This window comes from Phalacrocorax carbo, chromosome 5 (assembly GCF_963921805.1).
Source record: "Phalacrocorax carbo chromosome 5, bPhaCar2.1, whole genome shotgun sequence".
Taxonomy (NCBI): domain Eukaryota; kingdom Metazoa; phylum Chordata; class Aves; order Suliformes; family Phalacrocoracidae; genus Phalacrocorax; species Phalacrocorax carbo.
The window spans coordinates 30,195,812-30,223,597 of record NC_087517.1 but is presented as its reverse complement, the minus strand read 5'-3'; the positions used below and the strand labels follow the sequence as shown (position 1 = coordinate 30,223,597).

General features: G+C 45.0%; 1 protein-coding gene across 4 annotated transcripts in view; it reads left to right on the top strand.

Moving 5' to 3' along the window:
- The first annotated feature begins 1,495 nt into the window (after window positions 1–1,495).
- Window positions 1,496–27,786, top strand: part of KLF7 (KLF transcription factor 7) — a 64,196-nt gene continuing 37,905 nt past the window's right edge. For 3 of the 4 annotated variants that reach the window (XR_010373033.1, XR_010373034.1, XM_064451835.1), the window contains exons 1-2: window positions 1,496–1,566; window positions 1,847–2,103. Coding sequence is in view for 2 of the 4 variants with exons in the window: in XM_064451835.1 (XP_064307905.1) it covers window positions 2,002–2,103 (102 nt within the window). In the remaining 2 variants the exon portion in view is untranslated. Of the gene's footprint in view, window positions 1,567–1,659; window positions 2,104–27,786 lie in introns of those variants that run through there. The other variant, XM_064451836.1, reaches the window with a different exon arrangement.

The window sequence follows — 27,786 nt, the reverse complement described above, 5'->3', positions numbered from 1 at the left end:
TTCCAAGAAGCTTTCCTCAAACATGGCTTTCAAAATTGTTAACATAGTCCCAGCCTTAGAAAAGGCAATTTGTTTTCATCACCTAGAAAGAAAACAGACCATGAACTAATTAGCACTGATTAGTTTTGCTGCATCATACTTTCACATCAATCTGAGTGGGACACCTGGGATAAGACCTGTGTGTACTAGTGGCATTGCAGCAATTTACACCAGCTGAGGCCTGGCCCAGGCACTCTCATCTGGTTGGGGAAGGAAGACAATAGCAAGTAGAGACCTCTTAAGTTGCTTAAGGCAAGAAAAGTGTGATGCAACCCCTGCAGGATCTGCTTGCCCTGATACCCAGCCCTACTCACACAGCTGACAACCTACCATAAAAGGGCAGCAGGGGGATGCTCAGCAGCAGCCTGGTGGCTAGATACAGCCCTGGCAACGCAACTGATGGGACTGCAGGGCCCTCCAAATTTGAAAGCAACAAAGAGAACATATTTTTTCTATTACTGGACCCCCCATCATCCTTAAATGAGCACACTGTTCTGCAATCCTTCCAAAAGGAGAAATGCAACTGCACCTAGTGCCAGAGCAATTTTGGGGAAGCTCAACACCACACTAACCATTTAAGGTCAAACAGCTCATTAGCCAACCCAAACTAACTCTCAAAGAGGGCTCAGCTCACAGTTAAGCCTGGTTAAATGCCACAATAGATGCCTTAATAAGCACATGAGCATTTCTGGAGATAACCTGGCTGGATTAACAGCCAGCACTGCCTGTACCTCAGAAGCTGGGTTGCTGTGGTCTCCACACAGAGGCACCAAGCTCCTTACACTGGCTGCCCCTGCTCAGGGTATAATCCCACTCTACCTCCTTCCAACACCCCCATCACCTGCGCATCTTTCCCCAGGCACCTGTGACCGAGAAAAAAGTGCTTTTCTTGGTCTGGCCATCCTCAGCCCTAGGGGACTCGAGTGCCAGGGGCTGGAGAGAAGTGCACGGCTGCAGGCAGCGCGGGAAGGACAGGCTGCTCGGACGGCACCAAGTATACAGCCCCTTCTCCATCCCTCCAGCGCCCGCGCCCCGGCGGGGCAGCCCCGCAGCCGGCGGCGGGGAGAAGGGCAGCCGCAGCCTGCCCCGCGCCCCCCAACCTCGCAAGAGCAGCGGTTTTCCGCCGAAACCGGTAACTGCGGCGGGGCCGGAGCGCGAGCGGGCCGCACCGCCCCTCAGCTCACTACAATCTGCCACCGCCGCGTGCCCCGCCGCCCCATTATATAGCGCCCTAAAAATAGCTCGCCGCGCACCGCCTCGCGAGCCACGGGGAGGAGGTGGGAGCCGCCCTGACGACCAATCGATGGCGCCACCGGCGGTCCGGCACCGCCTGCCTCACCCTGAGCGGCGTCGCCATTGGGCGACAGTGACTTCAGGAGCGCCGCGGGCCCGCCCATCCCGCCCCGCCGTTTACCCTACATGGTCACGCGCTGCTTCAGTGGGCGGGGGTGGGGCGGCCGTGAGGCGGTGGAGGCGGAGGCAGCGGCGGCGGGGGGGGCCGGGCCGGGCCGGGTTTGCCGAGGGAGGGTGAGAGGAAAACCGGGGGGGGTGAGGGTGGGGGTTGGGGGATGTGGTCTCCCGAAAATAAAGGGGGGGGGCAGGGCGGGCGCGAGTGAGCGCGCGCGCATGGCCGCGGCGCGGGGCTGCGCGCTGCGCGGCGGCGGCGGGGACGTGCCCCGGTGCGGCGGCCGCGGGGTGCTCGGTGCGCGCCGCCGCCTCTCGCCCTCCTCGGCCCGGCCCCCGGCCCTCGGCCCTCGCCGTCCCTCCGCGCTGATCCTCTCTCTCTTCTCTTTTTTTTTTTTTAAAGTGTGATTGAAACAAAACAAAGCCAAAGGGACGCTGGATCTATCATTGGTTGATTTTCCTCCTCCTTTTTTTTTTTTTTATGATCAAAAACAACCCCCCACCCGAGCAAACAAACACACACAAAAGCAGAAAGAAAGGGTCTTGCTCAGCAGCAGCATGGATGTCTTGGCTAGTTATAGTATATTCCAGGAACTCCAGCTTGTCCACGACACCGGCTACTTCTCAGCTTTGCCATCCTTGGAGGAAAACTGGCAGCAGGTGAATCATTTAAATTACTCCTGTAAATCTCTTAAGCACAGGCAGTAGATGCATTGGGGCTGCATTTCTGACTTTATTTTTGTTCTTTAATACAGGGTTGTTTGTTGGGGTTTTTTTTTTTGGTGGTTATTTTTTTTTCCGCGTGGGTAGACCTTTAAATCTCTGTATTTTTTGCCGTGACGAACCGAGCAGTCCATTCAAATCTGTCTGCCTTCAGTCCTTTCTGAGCACGCCCGGCAGCACCTGAGATCCGGTGGCATTCTGTAGGGTTTTGTTTCTATTCTGACTACTATTTTTATTTTATTTTGGAGCTCAGATTTTTTTTTGTTATTGTTTTAAACGAGGCTGATCACTTCCAGCCAGTGCTGACAACTGGCAGCTGGTGGAAAAGGAATAGATCATTCTTATTTTCAGGTAATTAGTATATGTCAATAAAAACCATAGCTTAAACCAGAGATGGGGGGTGGGCAAGTGTGTGGAAGCAGTAGCAAAAGCTTTTAGGCTAAATTCTGTAACTAGGGAGGTGACTTTTTTTCTTTTTTTTTTTTTTTTTAGAAGGTGGGGAGAGACACATGCTTCTTGCTGTATCTTAAAACAATGACGCCTTAGGCTGGTTCCAGTAAACCAGTGTGTTTTGTGGCACTGTAGGGTTAATATGCAGACAGAATTAGGATGCTTTAAAGATTGAAATCAAGTATTATGAATGCAATAAAATGATGATTGGTGGCATGAATAAACAAGACCAAGGAGAAGAGTAGGTTACAGAGAAAAGTGTTGTATAAAATGAACTATGAACCCAAATGCATAGATCTATAAATAGTTATCAGCTGGGATACTGAGGGAAAAGGAAAGACAGGACTCGTCATTATGGCAGGATATTGTGAGACAATCCTGTTTCTTCATGTGGTTTTCTGTCAGAGGTGATATGCCAGGTGAAATTCTGGAAACTAGTGTCTCTTTAAAATAAAAAAAAAAAAATCCGCTAGTGGGTATGAATAGTGGAGTGTGGCTGGGATGACATGTGGTGCTAATGCAGCGCACGGACCCGTGGCACTATCGGTATAAGAATAACGAGCCACTGGGTTTCATCTTGCCAGCATTCACCTTAGTCTTGGCTAGCATAAGGGCAGCGTGTGTTAGGTCTCCGGTAAGTGACAGCTTGGGACGTTCATTTAATTTTTCCTTGGAAGTGTATGTGGGGAGAAATGTGGATGGTAGGGCTTCAGGGGAGCACTTGGGCTGTAGCATTGTCAGCCGGCTGGACCGGGGCTGGATCTTTAAAGGTTTGCCCTAGTAAAATTGTTTTGGCTTCAGCTTTTTGTGTGTATGTGCCCACACATGAGAGGTTTATCGACAGCTACAGTGCAAATGCATTTAGGATTTAATTTGCAAAACGACCAGTCCAACTTTGCTTTATCCTCCAGGGGGGAGGGGATGCTTTTTGTTATTAATATTCAGCTCGCACATCCACGATGGTCACATCTGCTTTCCTTTTATATTTTTAACATGCTAATTAAACTGAAGAGGTTAATATAATTACATTTAAAAAATTAATTTCATAGCATTGTTGTTGTTGGATCAGTTGCATATTCAGTTGCATATTAGTAACAGTCCAGACAGTCCAAAGCGAGATAATCTGTTGACATAGCCAGCATGCTTTAGGCAGTACCATGTGTGATACTCTGTCTCCTGCTGCCTTCTTTTATGTGTGGAAGAGCAGCGGTTTGTTTTATGCAATACAGTGTACCTAACCATGCCCACTGTTACTATTGCGAAATTTAAACTTACACTTTCCTCGTTAAACCCCACTGATTCTCCACATATGTTGGAAAAGAGAAGTTGAAAATAATTTATTACATTTTCCCTTATTTCTCCTCAAATCCTCCAACCAGTGAACCAGTGCCTGATGTTTCATAGTACATCCTGTATTTACAGTTTGTTTTTATTCCCCTGTTGCTGCCTGAATGCTCCTTGCAAACAACAGGGAGCAAAACTGATGTATCAGTGGTGGGAGCAGCTGAAGCTGGCTGTACGGAGCATGCTGTCACGCAGGCTTGGCAGACCCACTGACACAGAGACCCCAATTTCATTCTTCGGAATCACTTGCAAATGTGTCCAGGTCTTGGGGATTTATTTATTTTAGGCAAACTGTAGCAACTTTAGGACAGGGACGAGTGGGGTGTGTGTGTGTTTTTAAAGGTAACCCTTAAAACTGTCCGGCTGCAGTCAAGACACCAGGGAAGAGAGCTGACAGCGCAGTGACCGATCCTTGCAGGAAGCGTCAGGATTGGGAAGCAGCAGCTTTAATTTTGAGTGAAAACGCTTGAATGGGTCTTGCCTCCACTCCCATGAAGAGCTCTGGTGCCATACCTAAGCTCCACAGAGGCTCTAGAGCAATGCTTCTCCCAGCAGCAAAACAGCACCCTGGGAGATTACTTCAGCCTCTGAAAAGGGGGGAAGTAGTTGTGTGGGTCAAGAGCAAGCTTCCTTATCACATTGTGAGCTACATTTGTTTTGTGATTAGCAGCTACATGTGCTTGATGTGGAGAGGTTAGTCCGTGCCAGTTCCTGCTCCTAGGAATGGTGTCTCCTGTGATATCGTAAAAGATGCACTTGCCTCACTGAAAATCAGAGCACCCCTTGAGGTGAAAGTGTTGACATAGTCCTGTCTTCCTTTTCTCCTGAGTCTGGACCCCACTTTTGTAGCTGCTGGCTGAGGACTACACCACAGGGGCAGTTGCTCATATTTCCAATTGTGAAACACTCATCACTCACGGGGGGCACTGATGGTGCAGGCAGGTTGCTAAATGCTTGAATGCAGTCAGCTGATCTTTCCCTTTTCTCCTTCCCACTGCAAGAGAAATGTGAGCAAGTTTGGCATTTGTGCTTTTGACAATTAGCATTGGAGTTGAATGACAGCAACCCAGCAATAGGTACAAAACAAACAGATTTTGTGTAGGAAGAGATTGTAATCTCTTGTGTAGCTTTCTTTTTTTAGGAGGAAAAAATACAAACAAAAAAACCTTCACTCCACCCTGGACATAGTTTACATTGTAAAAGTGGAAATACCTGAAGCAGAAGCTGGAACTGAACCCGTGATGTGTTTCACATTGTTTTAAAACACGTGTTGGGAAGGGAGAGCTTGGTTTTTAGGCAGCAAAAGCTTAGCTTCTCTGTCAGCTTTGGGTGTACTCCTTCAGGCAAAACACTTCTGAGGTCATGAGGGTTTTTTCTTGGAGTGGGGAGGTCAGGATCTAATGAGTAATTCATAGCACAACTTCATCAGGAGAGAGAGAACTTTGTTTAGTCTTTGTTTAGCTTTTCCAGCAGTGTTGAGCTGCCACAGCACTGAGAGAGATTAAAGGAAGAGGTGGGCTCTGTGCATTGGAAAATGAGGTGTTTGCTGTATGTCAGCTGGCTGGTGTCTCAGCATCTGTGTGTTTCTGCCTGGCACTTCATCCTGGCTCTGACTGAGCCATCCTAGTTGCTTTCCGTATCTGCGAGCTGACTCTGCAGTTCAGGACCAGGGCAGGGGGAGATTTCAGCACCTGCGTGGCTGCTGCAGTGCAGCAGGAGGACCTCTGGCCACATATGCTGTTGCTCGGGGGTGTCCGTCTGATGTGGCATCCCCAAGATTGGAACCAGACTGCTGGGAGAGGCAGCACGAGGCTGAAGAGCGCCTCATTACTCTGCAGAGGAAGGAAGTGGGTAGGAGGCTGTTTCTGAGGGAGGCGACTGTGAGGAGCGTAGCCCGTGCAGCTGCACGTGGTCCCACTCTTAGTGTGCCAGGCTGCAAAGAGGGGGAGAGCAGGGCTGAGAATTGGGAAGGGCTGCAGACTGTTCTTCCTGCTGGGCCTTCACAATGTAATTTGGGGGGTCATTAAAAGATCAGTGTGCAGAAGGCATCTTTTGTAGTCAGATATGTCTCTTTCTAGGAGTAGCATTTCAAACCACCCCTATTATCCTTCTCCATAGGCCCCTTAGAGGACTTTGGAGTCACCATCCTCATGTGGAGAAGGGGTCTAATCAGGAGACATTTTGGGGCTCTCTTCATATTCTGTGTGGGCCATGGGGCAGCCCATAGTATGGCAATTCCCATAATGTCAGAGCACAGGGGCACAAAGAGCAGGTAGATGCACACGATCACTGTGTGTGTAGCTGATGCAGGTATATAAAATCAGCAGGACGTAGGTGCCAAACCCTGGCTTATTCTAAAAGAGCCGGCCTTTCCCACGTGTGTCATCAGGCAGAACAGGTCTAATTGGCTGGAAGAAGTGGAAGTAGCCTTATATCATTTGCCTGATAACCATTGCCCAATAACATTTCCTCTTGCCTTGGCTGACCCGGTTGCTCTCAGCTGCAGCAAACAATGATGCTTCCGAGGGAGACGCATGTTTCCTGTAAAGCATAGGATCAAGGAAGCCTTTTTTTTTTTCTTCATTCTTGACCCTGTCATAGAGCCTTCTTTGCATATTTTTAATCAAGTCTTCACGTCTCAGTTTCCCCCTTTCTGAAGTGACTGACAGCAACGATGCTAAGGTTTGGTCTTTGTATGGTGGGGAGACTGAGTTTTGACCCGTTCTTGCAAAGTGCTTTGAGATCCTTGTGCTGTGTGAGAGCTGAGTATCCCGAGGTGACTAATCTAGCAGAACTCTTACATCTTAATGCTGACTTCTGTTTGGCAGACAGGGTCATTTTCAGGTCTATAGGAAAAATTTCCACTGCTACTGGAAAGGAATAAATCACACCGGAGAACATTCCTGCCTCCCCATCGTCTCCATTGTTCTAGTTTAATGGCATAGTTGGCCACTACATAAACTAAACCATCTCTTTTAATATTGCTATTTCATCTTGGTTCCAGTCACAGTGTAACACATTTCTTAAGTGCTTATAGTACATCATGCCTCTTGAGAATAACTTGCAGAAATGGTTGACTTCCAAAAACAGTCACATGTGTAAATGCAGTGTATTTCAGACTCTGAGCGCTGGTCCATTTATACCTGCAGGCATTCTGCTTGCTCCATGTGCTGAAAGCATGCTCCTGTGACCTTAAAGAAAGAGATGGAGAAAGAGGAAAGACAGACTTGAAAGTGCTGTCTCTATTGTTTCATGATTCCTTAATTACAGAATCTGTTGTTGTAAGTCATTATTTCTCGGCATTATGAAAGTGTAGAGCCCCACAATCCACATTACAGGTCTTAAGTAGCTGATTATGTGTGTGAGTGACCTGTGTCAAGTGATTTTGAAATGGGCTAAATACCACAGTCATGAAGTGGGTACTCAACTAGAAAATATTTTTACGTATGTGTTTGTGATGCTTTAACCTCCCCTCCCCCAAGCCCATGTGTTTCTCTATGTCCTGTTGGGTAGGCAATGCATAGATAAGAGTAGGCTACGTAAAAATCATGATATATATAGCTAGTCTGCAATGTGATACTTCCATGTGGAAATGGCAGAAGGTCTTCAGTTCCATGCAGTAATTTCACACTTAAGCGCTGCAGGGTGGAGGCAAATGGTATCTTCTGGATATTGTCACATTTTTTGAGGCCCTGTCAAATGACTCTCCACTGAGAAACACCCAGTGTGTTGCTTCTCCATTCTGCCCTGGGAAAGATGTTACAGGGAAGTGAGAAGGAAGCTGCTTCTGTTTGACTCTGTAGCTGCAGATGAACAACCTTGACTGCAATTTTCCTCATAAAACAAAGGGATTTTGCTCACTGGTTGAGCAACATTGGTGCTGAGTACATTAAGCAATGGGGTAATAGTACATCTCATCTCCTATCAAGTTTGTCAGATTCTGCAGAGGGGAAAAATAGTAGGCTTTTGATCACTGTGCTCAAAACCTCATAAAAAGTTATTCACAGGTATTGTAATTGGTGGCGGGTTTCCTTTTTGATGGTAGACCTGAATTCTGGAGAGTTAATAAAGGTGTTTTCAAGAATGGTGCGGAGTCCCTCTTACTTTTCTTTCTGTTTCCTGGACTCTCAAGTGCCTGTGCCCATTCCCTTATGTATTTATCTACAATGCCCCCACCACTTCCAAACTGCCAGTGACACTCAGGAGCTGGGAGTGCCATTTTTGTGGTGTCTTTCAGGCTCCAGCTGCAGGAATCACCCACCTGAATTGCTGAATTTCTTCTCCCTACAGGTCCTCTTTGTACTATGGGTGCTTCTGCCTTGGTCCAAATGCATCTGGATTCACATGAACCGCAGGGTTCAGCTGATTCTGTAGCAAACAAAACAAAACAAACCTGTCAGGGAAAGACCCTCCCCTCCTCCCAGATTTTCCTGGGTAGAGAACAGGCTTGGAATACAGATGTTACACAGGTATATTCCCCAGCTTGATGCTGTTGTATTTGAGATGATCCCAGTTTTCTTCCATTGGCTTCAGTCTTGGTAGGCACGATGCATGTTTTGAGTGTCTGAGTTTGGTACTCTCTTGGCCGTGTCTCCTTCCCAGCATTGCTACTTGGAGTTAAAAAATCATGTGCTTGGTTCCCAAGACACTGAGGAGACTGTCTTTAAAGTCACAGGCTTTTTATTTTTTAATTTTATATTCTTTTTACTTCCCTTGCTTCTAAGCCACTGAAGATTTGTTTTATTGTCTTTCATTCTCAAAAATAAAAAAGCCAGGATTTCTAACAGTTACTTGATTCCAACTGCATTAAGAAAATGCCACTAATGTGGCATGTTGAGAGCTGGTAGTACAGAGATAGGTGTGTATGTCAAAAAAAGCTCACGTATTGCTGCATTCACCAGGCTTTATTTGCAATCCCTGCTCTGGCAGCAGCTGGTGAGGAAGGCTGCCTGGCTGTTCAGGTCGTTAGGCTGCCTGTGAGAGGAGGGTTCATGTCTCATTTCCTTCATAGGAGAAATAATTTCAGCCTTTATGCACAAAGATAGTTAGACGTCTTGGATTTCATCAGGACACCAAACCTTTGCTTCTCAGTTCTTCAGTTGCAGGAGTAGTTGGCAGCTCTTCATTCTTATAGGCCTGCATCAAGGATTAATATTATGGGTTTTCAATGCTTGGGTACAGCAGGTGGGGCAGGAGAGGGTTGCACTAGGCTAAGGGAACACGGGCTGCCAGCCCCTCTGAAAAAGCCAGCCCAAATCCTGCCCTGCCAGCCAGCAGGTGCTGAAAGTGCAGGACAGCTCCTGCGCAGGGAACCCTCGATGGGGTGCAGCATTGCCTCTCCAAAAAATGAAAGTAAGGATCTGAAAGGTAAGCTTAAATCCCCCTTTCCAGAGCTCTGTGTTGTCTTTGAGGCAGCCTGTACATAGCACTAATTTAACTCGTCTAGGTTTTAAAAGGTGTTGGAGTTGGGTATAGGAAGCTCAGGCAGGAAGGCATGGATTTTTTTTTGTTTGTTTAAAAGGTTTAATATTTCAACTCTGATATATTAAGCTGCTCTGATGCTCTTAATCCTTTTAAAGCTGGTACCCATCCTCTCCCTGTTCTTACACATGAAGGATCCTTTCCAATCCACAGCATTTCTGCTCAGTGCAACTGTGTATTCATTACATGTGTTATTGTTTGGAGAACTATTAAGATGCATGTGGTATACTTTACAACATACACTAAAGAGTCTGAGTCATTTACGCACAGACTGCATATTAATGCTCGCTGAAGGTCCAGCAGACATACTCATTTAAGTGTCATAACATTTTTGAACATGGTGCTTATAGACCATGTCTCACATGTCCTAATCCTCTTGGTTATTTCCCAGCATTGTGGACCTGAGTGCAAAGCTGGGGTTAAATCATACATGGGGGATCAACAGCTCCTACTCTGCAAGGGATAGAGAAGTAAGAAGTGACATAGGCGAGCCTGGGAGACAGTGTGATTGATGGGGAGGGATGCAAAGGAGAAGGACAGTGGCTTGTGAGAGACTCTTCTGAGACATTTCAATTAGTGTCCTGATTTACAAACCCTGCCCTTAAACCTGCAGCCTCTCAAGGTCAGTTTTAAAGGGACACTGGCATAGTGTTGATGTTTGACCATGATGGACCTTTGTAAACCAGCACGTTCTGACAGAAACTGCAATCAATGGAAGCATCTCCATCTACATAATTAAAAAAAGCCCTGGAAGCAGGGTTTGTGTTTTTTGGACAGGATTGTCTTGCCCACCTGCTGCCTTTGCAGCTCTCACACTGCAGCATTCTTCTCATGCAACTAAAGTGAAGTGACTGGAAATCAAAGTGCAAATGACTGTTGGTTTGGATTGTGTGCTGAGGAAAAATACATGCAGCATGGCAAATAAATTAGATTTATAAAATGCTTTCACTACTAATAGGCTACTGTGCTGTTAGGCATTTGGTTTTAATCCTGACTCTCAAGTGGGCAAAGTTCATTTTCAAGCATAAGGAAGGTTCTTGAGGCTCTTGGGTTTGTAAACATTTGCAATTTCTGCTGACTTGTCTTCGCTCTAGCCCAGGAGGGGAATCAGCGTTGCGCTGAATTGCTTTGTGCTGGTGGAGGTGAAGTAGGGAACTTTAATCACCTTTAATCGCCTACCTTTATCCTCCACCAGGGCTAGATGGAAAACAAAGGTTCCAGCGAGCAAAGGCTGTGGTGAAAAATGTTCATTGGTTGGAAGCGTAGAAGAGATGAGAATGCTCCTGTCTGCTTGCTTTTTACAGCCAAAATGGACGTTGGCACCACCATAGCACTTAGGTGTGATGTTAAAGACCCAGATTTAAGTTGCTGCTTTGCTTGATTCAGGTCTGCCCGTCCAGATGACATCTTGGATGTGTGAAATTTCAGTGGATGACGTGGTGGCTCCAAAACCAATATATTCCAATAAAACACTGTGGACAAAAATGTTATTTTTTTGGAGACTGTTTGGTAGAAATGTTTCAACCAGTTTTACTTTCTAGAAGTTTTCCTGAGGGCCTGGCCCTGTTTTTGGTGTGAGACTTGGTTTGGCTAACGCCTTCAGCTTTCTGGTCAATTTTAGCCTTCCGTTTCAGGGACTGCACCCCTAAAACTTGATTCATTTTTCCCAGCTATCAGCAATTTCTGTTTCTGCTAGTAAAAGGTATCCAGACTCTGTATCCTCACTCTCTTGCATCTTTTGAGAACTGCAGCCACAACCCTACGTGATGCCGTAAGCAATGTCTGGTTACTTCTGGTCTCTAACATGGGGGGGCCTGCTCTCCCTCCCTCTGGGTGAGGGTCTGGCAAGGTGTGTTGATGCACAAGATGCACAAGAGCAGTGCAGTCACATGTTTTTCTCAGCTCCTCGCAACTGCTGGTCACTATTCTCTCTCCTCTGCTCAACTGCTGCTGGTGAGGTGCTGTGCCGGTTGGTGAGGAATCAGTGCGCTCACCTTCTCTTGGCACCTCTGGCTTATTGCTGGGTGTGAGGTGCCCCACATCCCATGGTGCAGGGCGAGGTGAGCAGCTCTGGGACTTTCTTGTTTTCCTGTGGCTGCACAGTGGTTTGAAGTGCTGCCTGCTTTGAGCTGGTGAGAAGTACTGAATAGTCCTGTTTTGGGGTTTCTTTTTTACTTTTCTTTCTTTTGGCCTCCCCTGTCAGTCTAGAAAATGTATGCGGCTTTGAAGAAAACATTCCGCTCATCTACAAACTACTACAGCTGCCGCGTGAGTAATATAACTATGGAAAGGAGGAAGGGAGAAGGGAGGAGGAAGATGGGAGCTGGTGTTTCATATGGAAAGCATCAGCCCAGAAGTGGCTTTGTTTCCAACACATGGGCAGTGGAGAGGCTGGGTTTGCTGCTCAATGGAAAATCTGTGCCAGTGAAAAGAAACCTCCCTCATTAGTGACTAGATCAGTTAGGGAGGGACTTCGGTGTCTCTTGCTTTTATTTTTAAATTTGTCTGCATTTTAAAATAATAAAGGAGAAGCAGAGGGCACTGGACTGACTTGATTTGAGAATGCAGACAGTTTGGGCTATTTGCTCTTTTCTGTCTCCATCTGACGCTGCTCTCCCAGTTCACTCTGGTGGTGTCACAGCCCTCCTCCAGCTGTTCGTAAGCTGTGCTAGCACCTCAGAGTGCTTACGAACATCTGAAGGTTGCTGTACATCAGGTTCGTAGCAAGGTGCATATTCCTTCTGGTTTGGTTTCTGATCTTTTGGGTAGTGTAAAGTCATGTTTGTAGGTTTTCCTGCACAGTTGAGGAAACCAAGAGCTTGGGTTTGAAGAGGAAGGTGGTTCTGATATAATCAGAAGCCTCTGAGAGTTGGGGCTTTAAGAAGCATGTGGGGGTTGCAGTCAAATAGTGAAACTTAAGGGATGTTTGTATTTGATTGACTAGAAGAAGGAAGCACCTACAGTTTCGGAGGTCTCCAATATCTTGGAGAAGGCTGCTATAAGTGCTAATGTGACCCAGTGAAAGAGTTTGTAAGGTGCTTCTCTTGCAGGTGTGAGAATTTCTGGGTAAGTGGATGTCACCTGGGGTAGTTTCCTACTGTCTGCTGCAGGAAAACAGCTTAGGCTTCTCTTATCGGCACATCCCTTAGCTCTCCTGTGTTTTTAAAGTGAAAAGAAAAATTGCTGTATACAGCATTTGAAAATGGAAGCACCTGGTTTAATCTATTGGGTTTTTTTTTTTTTAAAGGGAATGAGTTTTTTGGTGTTCGATTGTACAGTTAAGGTCAGGAGGAGCTGTACTGTTTCTTCCATTGATTACAGGATGAAACCTTCCAGACACAGGCTGAAATCTGTCTTCCAGTGCTTCCCTGGATGAAGATGTTTGCTTGAATCAGTGCCTCAGGAGCTGGGGTGATTTGGGGGTTAAAGAAGGTAATGCAAGGGGCCTTGCACTGCTCAGTTCGCATGCCTCCAGGACTGCCTGATCCCATGGCACCATGCTGTACTTCTGAGCTGGCTGCAAAGCTCATGCTTTCTTTAGGCAGCCCTGATTTTCTACTCACTCAAGACAGTTTTATGTTTTCTGAGAGTGCGAGTGACTCCTTTATTAATCTTTCTTGGATGTTTCAGGGTACCCAGTTTAAATACTCTTTACTGAGTGTGCCTAGCTCATCTTAGGCTTTCTGAGCTTTGGTGATTTGTTTAAAACATCAGTAAGCCCCAGCTGATTTAGAGTGAACAGAAGAATTCCAATGCAGAGTTACTTTCTGTGGTGAAGGACTTGGTAAATGGGTGACTTCCCAGCGTAGCGTCTCAGTGCTGAGAAGTATACCAGTAGGTGCACAGAGCCCCACAAAGGCTGCATTTGGATTTCTTTTTCCCAGCATGAAAAATTTGTATTTCGTTTTGAAGAACACATTTGAGGGAGACCAAGGGAAGCAAGGCATGAGTTGTTTCTTACTCCCAAATACTTCCAGCACATGTGACTTTTAGAAAATGCTGAATACCCCTCTTCCAAGTCTTGTGTGCCTGTTGAGCTGGACACTGAGTGGATGCTCTAGGTTGAAGACTCCTCCTCACTGAGACTGTCTTCCATGGATTATCTTTGTGCAGTGAGAGCTATACCAGCTGCAAGGCCATGTAATTCAGTCAGCGTTTTGTCTGAGCAAGCTGTATCTCTGGTCAGATATTGTTGCATTGTGGTATATAAGATGGGAATTTCTGTCTCCATTTCTTTATGTTGAAGTGGAAAAGGTCAAGGAAACCTTTGACATTCAGTTCTGAATGCTTTTTCTCTTTGTAAATGGGAAGAATAGTACCCACATCATGTTGGGGATTTCAGATCAGTCAGTGAGTCAGATCCTGGGCTGGTGCAAACTGATGCAGAGCTGCCAAAGTCACAGTGGCAACACACAGATTTACACTGGCCCAGTGTCCACAAAGTCACTTGACACCTTGCAGGAGAATGGTCTATACAAATCCCAGGTCTTGTCAGGATGCAGAATAAATATCAGGATGTGGGCAGAAAACAGCACACCCATTTTAATGATTTGATTAAAACAATATTGCTTCTCTATGGCTTTCATAAATGTATTTCCACTGGTGTCGGGGGGAGGAGATATTCTCCAGTGCCATAATGAGAGAGTACATTTTTTAAAATGTTGCACAATAGGCCACTAAGTTGTGCTCTAGCTATATTGGCTTATTTCTGTTTTATAGTGAGTGTGGCCTTAGGCATCCTATAAATACCATTTTTCCCTCCACCTTCAGCTAATAAATAATGGAAACTGTACCAGAAAGAAATTTTCTTTCATAAAAGAGTGGGAGGTCCTGAGCTGCCCTCTGTAAAACAAAGGATGTAGCATGATTTGTTTTCTTTGGTTTTTCAAGTGAAGAAAATGTGGGGCTGAGAGGGAAAGAGAAGAGGTTTCTAAGCACTAAATGTGCTCTCCCTAACACTGCAAGGTGGGATGATGTCTGGTGTGGGCATTGCTTCCCCCAGGACAGTAATACCTATCTGTGAAATGAAGACAGATGAGAGAGGTTTATGAACAGTCTTACTGCATGGGAAGAAGGAAGGATCCCATTCTGATTTACCCTCGGGCTTTCATATCCAGCAGTGAAGCCAACCTGAAAGTGGGTGTAAATGAGCGTCTAAAGGAGCCCTTTGTCTAATTAAGTGGGCTGTGTCATCCAGGGGTCAGACTAAATTATCAGAATGGCCCTTTTTGACCTTAAAATCCACTTTTGTAAGTAAGTCCGCTTTGAGACCTGTTTGCTCTGTTTTAATGATGTAGTGTAGAGCTGTAGTGTGCATGTGAGTCATGAAGGGTCCCTGTGTGTGCATGTACGGGTGGCCAGGCATATTTCATTCTAAGAATCCATCACACACGTACTGTCTGTCAGGTTGGAAATGTGTCTCAAAGGAGAGACCAGGTTTGTGGAAGTGGGGGCATCCTTCTGGACTGACTAGATTCAAAAGCGAATCCCATGTCATGTCATGCCATGTCACAGAGAGCGTGTGAGGCCACATTCTGATGGCAAGCTTGGCCTCTAAGGTTAGAGAAGGGTCAGGGAAGACCCTGTGTTCAGCAAGGGGGTCTTACTGGCTAATTTTGAAGGCAAATGAGGTTCAAGAGCAGGGTGCAAATCGTGAAAAGGCATTTTTAGTCACTGCTTTCATCCAGCGACAGTAAACTGTGTGTATAAGAAGATCTGGTCTAGAAACAAATAAGCTTGGAAATTAGCACTGTTAGATCATGAAATTCTTCTGCCCAGGTGCCATTTCTTATTGGATGCCTTAGTGGTGCTTCCCAGTCTCATTTGAAATCCACCTAGTGTGAGCCCTGCTTTCCTTGGAAGAATGTACTAAAACCTAATTTAAGGGAGGAATATCTAAGAGGCTGTTCTGTCTCCTACCTGAGCCTAATTCCTTCCCCTCCCATACTCTCTCTTCTCCATGAGCAAGTCCATTGCTTTGTTTGGGTTCAACCTGTTCATAGCTGCATGGTCTGTGACGCTTTTTCCCATCTTTATCTATATTAACTCTTTCAAGGATTTTTGTCTAAATGTGAAATGAGACACCTGCTCATTGACTGGAGATTATAACACTGTCTGTGGAACAGACGTGATAAATAGTAATAAATGTGCATGTCCCTTTCAGTTTTGTCATACTTGCCGCCTCTGTGTTCCTTCCAATTTTCCTGTCTATCAGATGCTAAGAATGTGTCCTCGAAGCTGTATTGGTTTTCTCTGTGTCTTATCTGTTCTAGGTCTCTTTTCAGCCTTACTGGACCTCTGCTTTATATTGAGCATGCATATTATGTTGCTGTTTCTTCCATAAATACCTGAATTTGTCTTTTTCCAAATTCAATCTCAAGGATTTATTTCCTGCCCCTGTGTGGTTTTCTTTATATACTGCCTCTCTCTGCTGGCATTACAAAAAAATTTAGCATGTCCTCCTTAACCCTTTTCCCTGCTTTTCTTCACAATGAAACCTTTTTATCAGTTTCCGTAGTTTTCTGATTTGTTTTTATTAAGCATGTTTTTATAGTGAGAGCTGTGATCCATCAAAGTAAATGGAAACAAAGAAATTGATGCCAAGTTTTTGTTTGTTTGTTTAACGAAACAGATCAGACTTTAAATGGGGTGAAGTCAAGTCAGTGCTGATGACTTGACTTGATGGTAGCTGGTTCTCAGTGCTGGCTATTGACAGTGAGTCATGGAAGATCTCAGCATTTTGAAGAGCCTAAAAACACAAATAAAACAAGTGGGATTGAAAAACACGTGGTAGTATTAGTATCGGGAAGAGCAGGGTTGCTGTGAGTTGCTGCCCTTTTTAGTGTCTATATGCTGGTTAGTTAGTCGAAGACCGCTGGTTTTGTGGTTTTGTGATGGTTGTGAGGTGGGTGTTTAACCCGGATCATGGTTAAATGGTAGAAAGCCTCTTGAATTTTGGTGCCCACCCAGGACACTTCTGCCCTTCTCTTCAGCAAAGGGAGCTGCTCTGACATGGGCAGGGAGCAGGCCTGCCCGAAACGCTGCAGGGTTAGCGGTGGGGTACCACCACTGTCCTTCTGAAGGGTCCTGCCCTCTGCCACCACCCACGAGGGTGGGTGGCTGTGGTGGCCTTGAACAGGGGGGCTCCCTGCCACCCTGGCCCCACCACCTTAAGGGAGGATTTGCCAAAGCTGCTAGCGTAAGGCAAAGGACCCTGCCTGAGCCAGGGGGAGAGTTAGCTGCTCTGGACTGCAAGGCGCTCTTCGGTTCACTTGATGGGACACCCCAGGCTCTGAACCTTCCTGCTGTGTTTGTCTGCTGTGCTGCTTTTAACCATGTCTACTCTTTTGAGTCAGTCTGGGCTGCTTGTATGGCAAAGAAATATTTTCCCAGTGTTTCAGAAGATGGGTGATTCCCTTTCCATCCTGTGCAGGAGGAAAGCTGCTTGCCCTGTATGAGGTCTGCCGAGGTTGTAACAAAACAATGGGGCCTCACCAAATAGCAATGAGGTACACAGCTGACTGTAGGCAGCCGAACTCTGCTGGCTTCTGCTTGGTTCTGCCCCTGAAAACTTCTCACAGGAACTGTCATCTTTCTCCCCATTATTCAGCAACCTCTTAAGCTGTGGGTGTCAGTGAGGGGATTTTGTGTGGAATGCAAGGACTGTAAAGACACAGGTCCTAAACCATGTGCTGTTGCTAATGATCCTGCAGGCCAGCATGTAAAAAGCCAAATATTTCAAAAGAAATTAAGGAGTGAAAACCTGCTACAATGAGGCACCACGTGGCACCATCCTTATGACCTGATGGTGTGATTGCACTATTCTGCATCCTGGGTGTATTCTTCTATCTAATGACTTTGTGGAAGAGTTGAAAACAGAGGGGTATGCAGAAAATCCGCTGACCATCCAAATGTTAATCAGTACAAAAGTTGAAGTTCAAAAATAAAAAATGACAAAATTGTGGGAAAGCAGTGCTCTCTGTGCCTACTTCTATTTCAGTACCAGGGACTGTGCTGACAAATCTGCGCAGTCTGGAGCAACAAAACCCCTCAGCAGTACCCCAGTAAGTCAGAGGACCCGACACCTACAGTCTTGGAAGCAAAGATGCAAGTTGCCTTTTTGAGACTCAAATTTTCCAAGAGCCATGACAGAGCTGTTTCAGCAAAGAAAAAAGCATACCCTTTCATCCAAGACCCAGAGGCTTAGAGCATTCAGATGTGTGTTTGATTTGATGGTTGGGCTTTGAACAGATAGGTTGTTTCACAGCCATTGCTCTTACAGAGCAGGGAAGCGGTAGTGCACCCATTTTACAGGCTGGGAAATTGGGACATCCAAGTACTAAGTTGTTGGAGAGGGGAAGTCACGAGCAGAGTTTGAAAAGGATACTAGCTTCCTGATCTCCATTTTAATGAAATTCTTTCTGCAATTGTCTTCCCTGGCAGTTTAACTGGTGGAATGTGGTCTAGCAGAGGAATTTTTGGCTGCAAACTTGACAGGAATATTTTTTTCTGGGCCAGATCCTTGCTTAGTGTAAATTAAGATGACTCTACTAGCTATGATCACAGTGCTAGCAATTTACTCCTCCCTCTGAGAATCTGGCCCTGGTTTGCAGACAGTGGGCAGCGTGATATAATTTGTTCTTTTTAATTTTAGTCTGTCTAGACACTTTTGCAGCACCCCTTTCTGGGAGGCCTTTGTGCCAGCAGCTCTGGAGCAGCACCACACTTCGCAGGTGAGAAACGCTTAGCAAGCAGCGTGGAGGTGGCCTGGTGCACTCAAACTCAGCATTGCACCTCCCTGGTGCAGTTCGGCTTTGATAGTCTCAGTGTTTTTTGCTGGAGAGGTGGCAGAGGGAATTCATGGCAGGATTTCTTCTCTGTGGAGGGGGAGCGAGTCTGTCATTTTCCCTGTTTTTGACGATGTTTTGTTCCAGCTGAGTGCTGGATAAAGATGGCTAGTGCTGATGCAGTGTTTCTGTGGTAGTTTTTCTTTCCAGCAATGGATGACACACATCCCTTTGTGGGTAAGGTCTTTCTCCTGATTTTAAAGGCCATTAACTGGTCTTGTGTTTATTATTACAGTTAGGCCCTCCTCCCATGCTGTCAATATTTACCACTCAGCCTTTAGCTTCTCTGCTGTTTTCTCCCACACTGAGTCACCTGGCATAGGGGTGGTACCTCTCTAGCCTCCTTCAGACTCATCATGAGGCACACACAGGACCTGGTTTTTACTAAATCCTCAGATTTGCTGGCCATGGTTTAGCAGGTGATTAACCAGGACTGGTTTTTTTCCCCTTCCATTCTCTTGCCAATTCCTGAGTTACTCACCAGGATTGTCTGTAACTGTATTTGTCAAGAGCCAAACACAGAAAGGCCACGACTCTGACTGGGGCTCAGAAGCAGCAGTGATATATATACGCTTTTACAACCATTACTTCTGCTTGAATCCAAATGCACTTAACCCCTAATCCTCATAATCATTTTCCAAAATTTGCAGCTCATAAAGTCCTGCCTTCTGTTGTTAACCACCTACATTTATGTGTCTGTACCCAGTCCCCAAAAGGAAGGGTCTTCATGGCTGCAGAAAAAACCCTGAAGATAGGGATTCTAAAGTCGTTAAAAACAACATTTCTTTTTGAGAAAAACATAAAGCACACTCTATTTCTGGGATTCCACCTGAGCTTGATCAATACCAACAAAGCAGAGTTCTCCCAAAAAAGCAGCTTGCATGGAAATTGGTAATGTGCAATCTTAATGATTTTGAGACAGACATTTCCCCTGTGAATTGCTGTAGGAGTTTGCACCCCTTCCCCCACACTCAGCAGAGGCAAGAACATATGACTATCCTCATGTAAGGTAGTGCAGCGTTAATAATGCTGCTGTATTGATCAAATTGGGCTGCTTTGTCACCAGAGACATCTGGGAGGATTTATTCTGACTCCTAAGGCTGTGCGTCCTAAAGTGCATTTTCCTTTCACTAGGCGAAGGGTGTGTTGTGCTTTTTGTCTTAGCCTGCAGGAGCAATGCTTTCAAAAGATTTCATGGTGTCCCGCCATCCGCTGCCTCTATAATTTCTGCTCTCAGGGCTCCCACCTCACTCCCACTCAGAGCTGGACATGTCTCAAGTTCAAAAATGCGTTGTGGTGAGATCCAGTTGTTTGCCCTTGGAGAGCAGCTGGAGGAGCAGCCACTGCTGCTGGAATGTGGATAAACACAGGGTGACGGGAACAGGAGAGGCTTCCTCTTTGCTTAGAAAGTGAGCAAAACATTGGTAAGAAAGCAGCATAGAAGGAAAAACATGTGCAGGGTGGTTTTGCTCCCCTCCTCCCCCCCCAGCTGATACTCATGACCTTGTTAAAAAGACTGCTTCAGAAACTGCACATGGTCATTTTTAAGCGTAGGGAGAAACCAAATGTGACTTTTATTTTTCCATCTGATAAATTGCCAATTGCAGGTTTTACTTACAGAACACTCTTGAGTAGTCTGAGAAGAACACGATCACCTTGATATTATATTTATGAGTAAAGATGGTATGAGGCAAAGAAAGCTCTTAGCTCACGTAAAGAAGACTTCTAATGCAGTTTTTGCTTCCAGGAATGCACCATTACTCGTGATGGGGGAGGGACACGTTAGCAGGCTTGACAGGAGGACTGAAATGTCCAGGGGCACTGAGCGGCTTGCAGGGGCAATTTGACATCATGCTTCTTTGACAGGTGTCGCGTGCTCAGTGCTGGGTAGTGATGGGACATCTGCAAAGCGGGGAATGGTTAGAGGCATTTGAAATAGAGGAAAATCCCTGAACCTTCCTCTGGTGATGGTGGGAGCGCCTCTGGGGTGGTCTTGAGCAGAACCTGTATGTACAGGAGTGCTGCGATGTGTTCTGCAGGGGTTCAGGTTCGCAACCAAGTCGCGAGTCATGCCTGGAAAATTGCATCCTGAATGTGCAGGCTGCCAGTAGTGCTGGCGATAGCTATAGCTATAGCTTGAGTGCATTTCTCTCCCTTTCTGAGTCCCAAATCCTAGACTGCTGGGTCTGAAGCAGATATCTCCAGCAGCCCGGGCCACCACAAGGCATTTTGGCTCTTGCTTCAGCTCTGATATCATGCAACCGTTTGGGAAGCACAACCACTTGGGAAGCAGAGCCGGCTGGAGGCGAAGCAGCAAAGTGTTCCCAGGAATGTTCCCTGCAAAGCAGAGACTCAGTCTGTGGTCTCTTGCATGGCTCCTCCTCTCCCAGCATAAAGGTTACCTTTGTATGTTTTTAACCAAAATAAAATTGCAGCTCCTGAAAGCTATAATTTGTACTTGGGGGAACATAATGTTTGCGTTTGGCTATTGCAAGGATTGTACCAAAGCACAGTGGCAGAGGTCTGGAAGCGTTTGGGATGACGATAGCCGGCAGCAGACTCTGCCTTTGGGGACTACTAAAAACAGCTTTAGTTAAGCAGAATCAGTGATAAAATGCCAGGGAGGATTGGCTGTACCGTGAGGAAGAGGACCCCACTCATGCAGCGGGAGAGGCTATCCTTCCTCAGTTCCTGCTCTTCCCCTTCCCACAAACCAAGCCAAGAGAGCCTGGTCATGGTCTTTCAAGCTGTGATATTGGAGACTTCCATTCCATCTCAGAAAGACAATAGAGGGAAGGAATGATACACAGCCAACCCACAAAGGCAGGCTTATCTCGGGAGATGCTATATAAGCTTAAATAGATGTGGAAAAGGGAAATTGGGGGAAATAAGACAGTTAAGGTAAACTAACTACATTTTTTAAACATCTGAGTTGGAAATATGCCAGATAACATGTCCACTGTTGGGATTATAATGACTACAATGTTTCCTCTTTTCCTTGTTGGTAAGTGGGTTTTATTTGTTTGCTTTCTGGAGAGTGGTGAGGGACTGCAATTCCCTGCAGTGCATGTTCAGTAGTGAGCTGGAGCTGTCTATGGGAGTTTAATGGGTAAGGCTGCAGTGCTGTGAACGTGACATCTTCTGATTCCTGGCATCATCATTTGGGCCTTTTCTTCTCAGGGAAAGAGGCAGTGTTGAGTTTAATTCAGTTTACTCAAAGAGGATACTTAGGGATGGGGCCAGAAAACTGAAAACTCATGGAGAGTCTCTCAGCAATGCGGATGCAGGCAGATGGGATGCTAAAAGCCTTGCCAGCCAAGATACCTTTGTATGGTATTGTATCTGCAAGGTGGTGCTGTGTGTTGTATTTGGTGGTGTACCTGGAATTAATTTGGGAACACTCCCAATTAATTTTAGAGGGAAAGGTGCCAACACAAACTTGAGGCAGGGTCTGGCAGTTTTGCACAGTATTCTCCAATACGTTTCTAGGGATATTTTCCCAGGAGAAACAGAAGGCTTAAGAGAGAGCATGAAAAGGGACGCTGACTTGCCTTGACTGCAAGGTTCCTTCCCAAGTAAAGAGTGTTGCTGAGGACATGCAGTGGGAAGAAACAAGGGAAGGAGAGGGTGCTTGTAGGGAAGAGAGTCTGCAAAGAAGAGCCTCTCTGAGGTCCTAGAGCCAGACAGGTTTCTGAGCAGGGCTCAGACAGGTCCCATCCCATCCTTCACCTTCAGGAAGAGTAGCGGTTCTCCTGGCTTCTATTTCTGCTGATGCTTCATCCATCACAGCGCCCAGCCTCTGCTCTTCACCAGCTTGTGTAGAGTAACAAAATACCACTCTTTGGGCCTTTCTGCATTGAAGTCTGTGTAGACTTGGGAGTCTGCAGGTACCCATACAGGGCATATCTATGAAGATGTGTCATGATGGCTTATCATATAGTTAGCTCCTCTAACAAAAGATGGTGCTGTGCATGGAAACATTTTGAATTAACCATCGTGGCTTCTTGGATGCTGGGAAGTTGTTGTATCTTCCAGGAATACCAAGACATTGCATTCCTTCTAGGCTATTTTCTGGCTGCTCTGCTATTAATAACTTTGTCCTGAAATAGCACTTTCATATTGCAGCATATTAAAATCCACAACAACTGGGTGGGTGTCCACAGTCAACAGACTGGAGAAAGCGAGCCAGCGCGAGAGCCATGGTTATGTAAATTGGCTCACAGAGGTGTGCTGACTCTGAGCAGCTGGTGATCTGACCTGCCGAGCTTTCTCAAGTCAATAAATGGCAGGGCTCTTAATGGGATCTCTTGGCTTCCCATGCCGTGCTGCAGCCGGTAGCCGTACAGCCTGCTGGAAACCACACTGACATGAGACTGATCTCGTGATCCTTTCATGATGAGCAAGCAGTGCCTCATCCAGTTCTGACAGTGCACCTTAGGTTGCTAATGATATCCACAAAAGGCGCTGCCAGATCTCCTTTTTGTTTGATCTGATGCATTCTGGGGATACGAGTCTCCTTGGAAGCCTGTGGGCAGCTGCCTGGGTTGCTGCTGAGTGGTTGGGCCAGTACTGGCAGGTGCTTTACCAATCTGCTCTAGCAAATTGCTTTTAAAGAGGACCGTGCTACTTTTATCAGGGTGCATGGCAACCCAAGCGCACTGCTTGTGAGATTTGAGGTTGATCAAAACACCTGGTGGCTAGAATTTGGAACAAGCTCCTTGGCAGAGCAGTGTAGAAAAGAAAAGCAATGGAAAACACACTTGGCTGTAAGGGAACGTCCTTTGGAGGGCACCTGGCTTTTGAGTAAGAGACAAGTTTAGCTGCACTGGGATGTTCAAGTGTGAAGACTGTTGTTTCTTTGCATAGATGATGAAAACCGTGGCCTAGAAGAGGCGGAAACCAGTTTGTGAATGCCTCCATATAGATTGCCCCCCCCCCGTCCAAACCAAACCAAACCAAACCAACAATAACAACAAAACAACCAGAGAAAAAAGAAACAAATCCAAGTATCAGGATGTCTGAAGTTGGTTTTTAAATTCTTCCCATTTTTCCATTTGGTTTACATTGTTCCTAATAAAGTAGATGAGATTTGTAATATAAAATAACCATCTCCAGCCATCAAAGAACATGTCAGATTCTAATTCACATAAGTCAGAGTTAAATGGGGCTAATCAAGAGCAGAATTTCATGGAGTTTGAGTGTTGGCAAGGTCCTCGGCTGATGTAAACAGGAACCATGAAATCAGGGCTGCTTTGTGCTGATTTACCCCAGCTGAGAATCTGTTGTGCTTCCCATCACTTAGTTTCTAGTGTAAGTATTTTTCTCAGTGTGATGGTGAAACTCAAGTCTGTTGTCTCTGCTTTTCCTTGCCCAGACTGGCATGTTTATCACAGTAGCACATGCATCTTCTTGCTCTTGTAAGATAACAAATTGCCCAAATAATAATAATAAAAAAATCAAAGAAAAAGCAGCAAATGGCTTTTTGTAAATGTGCTTGGACAGATGCTGTGCTCACGTTAGTTTAAACTTCAGCCAAACAGCCCACTGCTCCCTGCGTGGCTGGAGGCAGGTTTTGGTCCTATATGTTTATTATCATTTAGAAATGGTATAAATGCTCTTTTATTCTTTTTTGTTCTGACCTTATTCTACAACACATTCCCCTCCTTCCTCCTGCTTCCTGTTTCCCAGACAAGTCCCCGCCTCTTCCTCCCCACAGCCAAAAATAATACAAAAGGGAACATACAAAAGGTTTTTTGAGCCATGAGATGTGATAATGAATGGGTATCATATACAGGGTAGATACAGTAGTTCCAGTGCAAAAATGTTGAACTCGCAAAGTCTAGATGAGGAATTGCACGTTTTTGCATTAGGATTTCAGTGTTATGCATCCTGTTGTTTAGTATGTTTTTAGGTCAGAGCAGAAGATATGACTCACAACTCAGGACTCTTATGAAAGGTAACATAGATTGAGTGTATTGAACACATCTGTTCTTCAGGTTTGAGTTAATAAGCTTATTGTGAAGAATAGTGCTTACGATTACGCTGTTGCCTGAGAGTGTGAGAACGCAACTGATGTATACATTTGTGTCAGCTGCTGAGGAGGAAATGTTAAGCTATCTCTGTATGTTAATGAAACATCTCTAAAGAGTACATTTTTTCATTCATGATCCTATCCAGAGTAATTACAAGGAATCCAGTTCTGCTGTGTAACCCCACTGCAATACTTTGTAAGGATGAATCTTAATTGAGGATCGAGAGCTAAAATATTGCTCTGCTTTGTATGTTCCACAGCCATCAGGATTTGCTCTTGTATATCCATTTCCGGTGAGAAGTTTACAACACTCTGGGGCATGCTTTGAAACTGATCCTTTGATTTCAGTGGGAGCTAGGATGGGCAATTCAAGGAGCTAATTGTGCCTTTTTGCTATTTGTAATGCTAAGTTAAAGCTGCTTCCAAACCAGACAGCAACAGGTTAAATACACAGCTGAAGAAGTCTGGGGAAAAGTTTGCAGTGAAGGCCACTAGCCAGCTCACTCAAAGCCATCCAAGGTTGTTACATAAATAAATGATCTCTTCAAAAAGATTTTGAAACACACTTATGTTACATATATATCATTTCTCAGATGGTCGTTGTATGGCTACTTGCTGTCTGGATTGTATGGCAGCATGCAGGACTTGTTGGTGTACAAGCACGCATGGTTTTATTGTATTTTGATACTAGCACAATTGGCTGCCTGCACTTTCTAATTCTTGATTTCTCTATCCTTAATCCTTTGCTGACATTGATGCTATTTTTTCTTGTTGTGACTGGTTGCAGGTATTTTTTCCATCTTTATTAAACAGGCAAAAAACAACAAAAGCCCTCCAAAGCCCTGGTTCAGTGTTTGCAGATTTCTTTTATCCTTTTTTTTTTTTTTTATCTAGATGCCTATCAAATTCAGCCATGCTTAGCTGCAGTCCTTTGTTCAATATCTCACAACCAGTGCACTGAAATTCTCTATGCTTGAGCCCAAATACCACAGATTTTTAGCAAACAACTTTGGCTTCTCCATTTAAAAGAATATTCATTAGATAAGATGTATTTCATTATCACTGAATTTGGGAACAAATCTTCATTTTGACTCCTTGGTTAGGGTTATAGGTTCAGACATTTTTTTATGTTTGAGACATTTCCTTTACCACCCATTTCTGCTGGTGAAAATTGCTAATTTATGGCAAAATTTGTTTCTATCCTATGAGCTTTAAATACTGATCAGTGTCTTTGATAATGCTGGTTACATCATGCCCCAAAACAACAGGAAAATGGCTTGTGTTTATATGAAGGTCCTTTATGTAAAGTTGCAGAACTTTTTACATTAAAATGTATCTATGCTGAATGTGGTTGAGGCTTCTGAGTTTAGCATCTTTTATGCTCTGAAGAAAAATGCTGTGGTCCAGGGAGAAAGCTGTCTGGGTTGTGGTAGGAGAGAGTTCGTTGAGAGTGCTGTTCTGCATGAATAACAGTGAATGGGCTGGTTTGGCTGAATACATTTCCTTAAAGGTTCATTCGCTGGGCTGAGACCCAGGGGGATAACGGGCATAGGCCATTATTATATTGAAGAAACTTGCAAACAGAGGCTTGAGTCCTGTGTACCATAGCAAAGAGTTAATAGACTTGTCCATTGCAAGCTCTGATGGCTGGTGAGACCCAGTCAGCTGGTGTTAGAGAGGACTAGCCTGACAGCTCAGCCATATAGTGAAGTTACCACAGGAAAACAAGTCTTTGCCTGTCACATGATCTTTGCTGACCATGTGTGTGCCTTTTTGCTCTTGGCAAAAGCATGTTTGTTGACCGTAGAGTTAACTTGATTTGCTTCATATATACAAGGGATTAAGAACATGCATGCAGATGTTTACCACGAGTTAGCTGTCATTAGGTGTCTTCTTGTTGTACCTGAAAAGTGGTTTTAGCTGTCTTTTTTTTCAATTAACTATAGAACATGTAGGCGAAGTGTGCTGGCACATGACTAGGAGTTCTGTCTTAAAACCTTTGCAATAGAAATGATTTGCTATCACCTGAAACTTTTTCTTTCTACTCATTCATTTCAGACTGCAGTTTTCCCACTTTCCCAAGCGTATTTTGCAAAACCACTTATTTTAATACTAAAATTCTGTCTATTTTATGCTGTCCCAAATGTTAAACTTCTGATGTGCTGCAGCTTTTTGACAACTAGCAACTGCCCAGTGGAGGTTGCCAAGAGGAAAAGCTGGAGGTTTTGGCAGCTGGGTGGGAACAGATGACAATCTTGGAATAGATGGGCAAGAATATTGGGTTTTGTTTTTGTTCAGGAAGTAATGAAGGCTTTTGGCAGTGGGAAGAAGGTGCATCTTTCAAACCTTGTTTTAGGGTTAAGGACAAAAATAGCCTGGCATTTCAGGGAAGGCAGGTGAGTTTTGAATCTCTTATTCCTCTTAACTTCAGGGCTGCCCCACAACATCAACTTGAATATCTGCCTCTGGCATCAACAATGCAAGTGCTATGGTAGCTCAAAGCTTTCCCTGTTCTGCTGAAAAAGGAAATACTGACACCGGGCACTGGACCTGGTGCTGATTTTTGCTCTGAGCTTGAGTGAACTGTGGTATCACTGACCTTAGAATTATTGTTCTGGGTTGCCTTCAGACTGTGGTTGCTTTCTCTTCCTTTGCAGTCTTGAGACTTTCACAATTATTTGAAGTGAGAGATGAGACCCCTTTTTTATGTGCCAGTGGAAAGCAATGGGGCCATGATAGAGGTTGGAATTTGACCTTCACTACTGCATGTGTAATTCTGCTTTGCTTGTATAAATTATGCTGCAAAGATACTCCTTTCAAGTATTGTAAACAGAGCTGGTAGATCAGACCTGCTTGTCAACCACATTCAACATTTTCATTCTCTGTCACAGCCTGATCTAAGTATCCAACTTCTTAATTAGGTTTTGGATAACTTCCAAGATCGGTGCTTGACGTCCAATTATATCTGCAGTAAAATGGCACTTAGAAGTAACTAGCACTTCCAGATAAGAACTTCCCATGATATGCTAGCAAAATTCAAAATCAAGGTGTTATAAAATACTTCAGCATCAATAAAACAGAGGAACCCAGTGAACATGTTGATAAGGTGTCTTCCCTGACTTTGTCTTCAAATCATTTTAAGTGTTTGGGCTTTGTTTTACCCTTGACAGAACTTTACCGTTGCCACATTGTCCTGTCTTTAGCTGTGGAAAATGCCCAGGAGTTTGAGTGCTGTAAACACTTCACAGTATAGGCAGGTGCTTCTGAAGTGATCTGTGATTTTTCAAGAGCCTGCATTTATGGGTCAAATTCTGATACACAACATGCCTGCCAATTGAGACCAGTTCTTTGCAATTCATTGGAGCAAGTTTAGATTTATGCCCTGGCAACTGAGAGTTCATTTTGGGCCATTAGTTTGAATTAGGTTTTCCAGAGCTGTCTGGACTTGAACCCAGATGCCAGATTTGT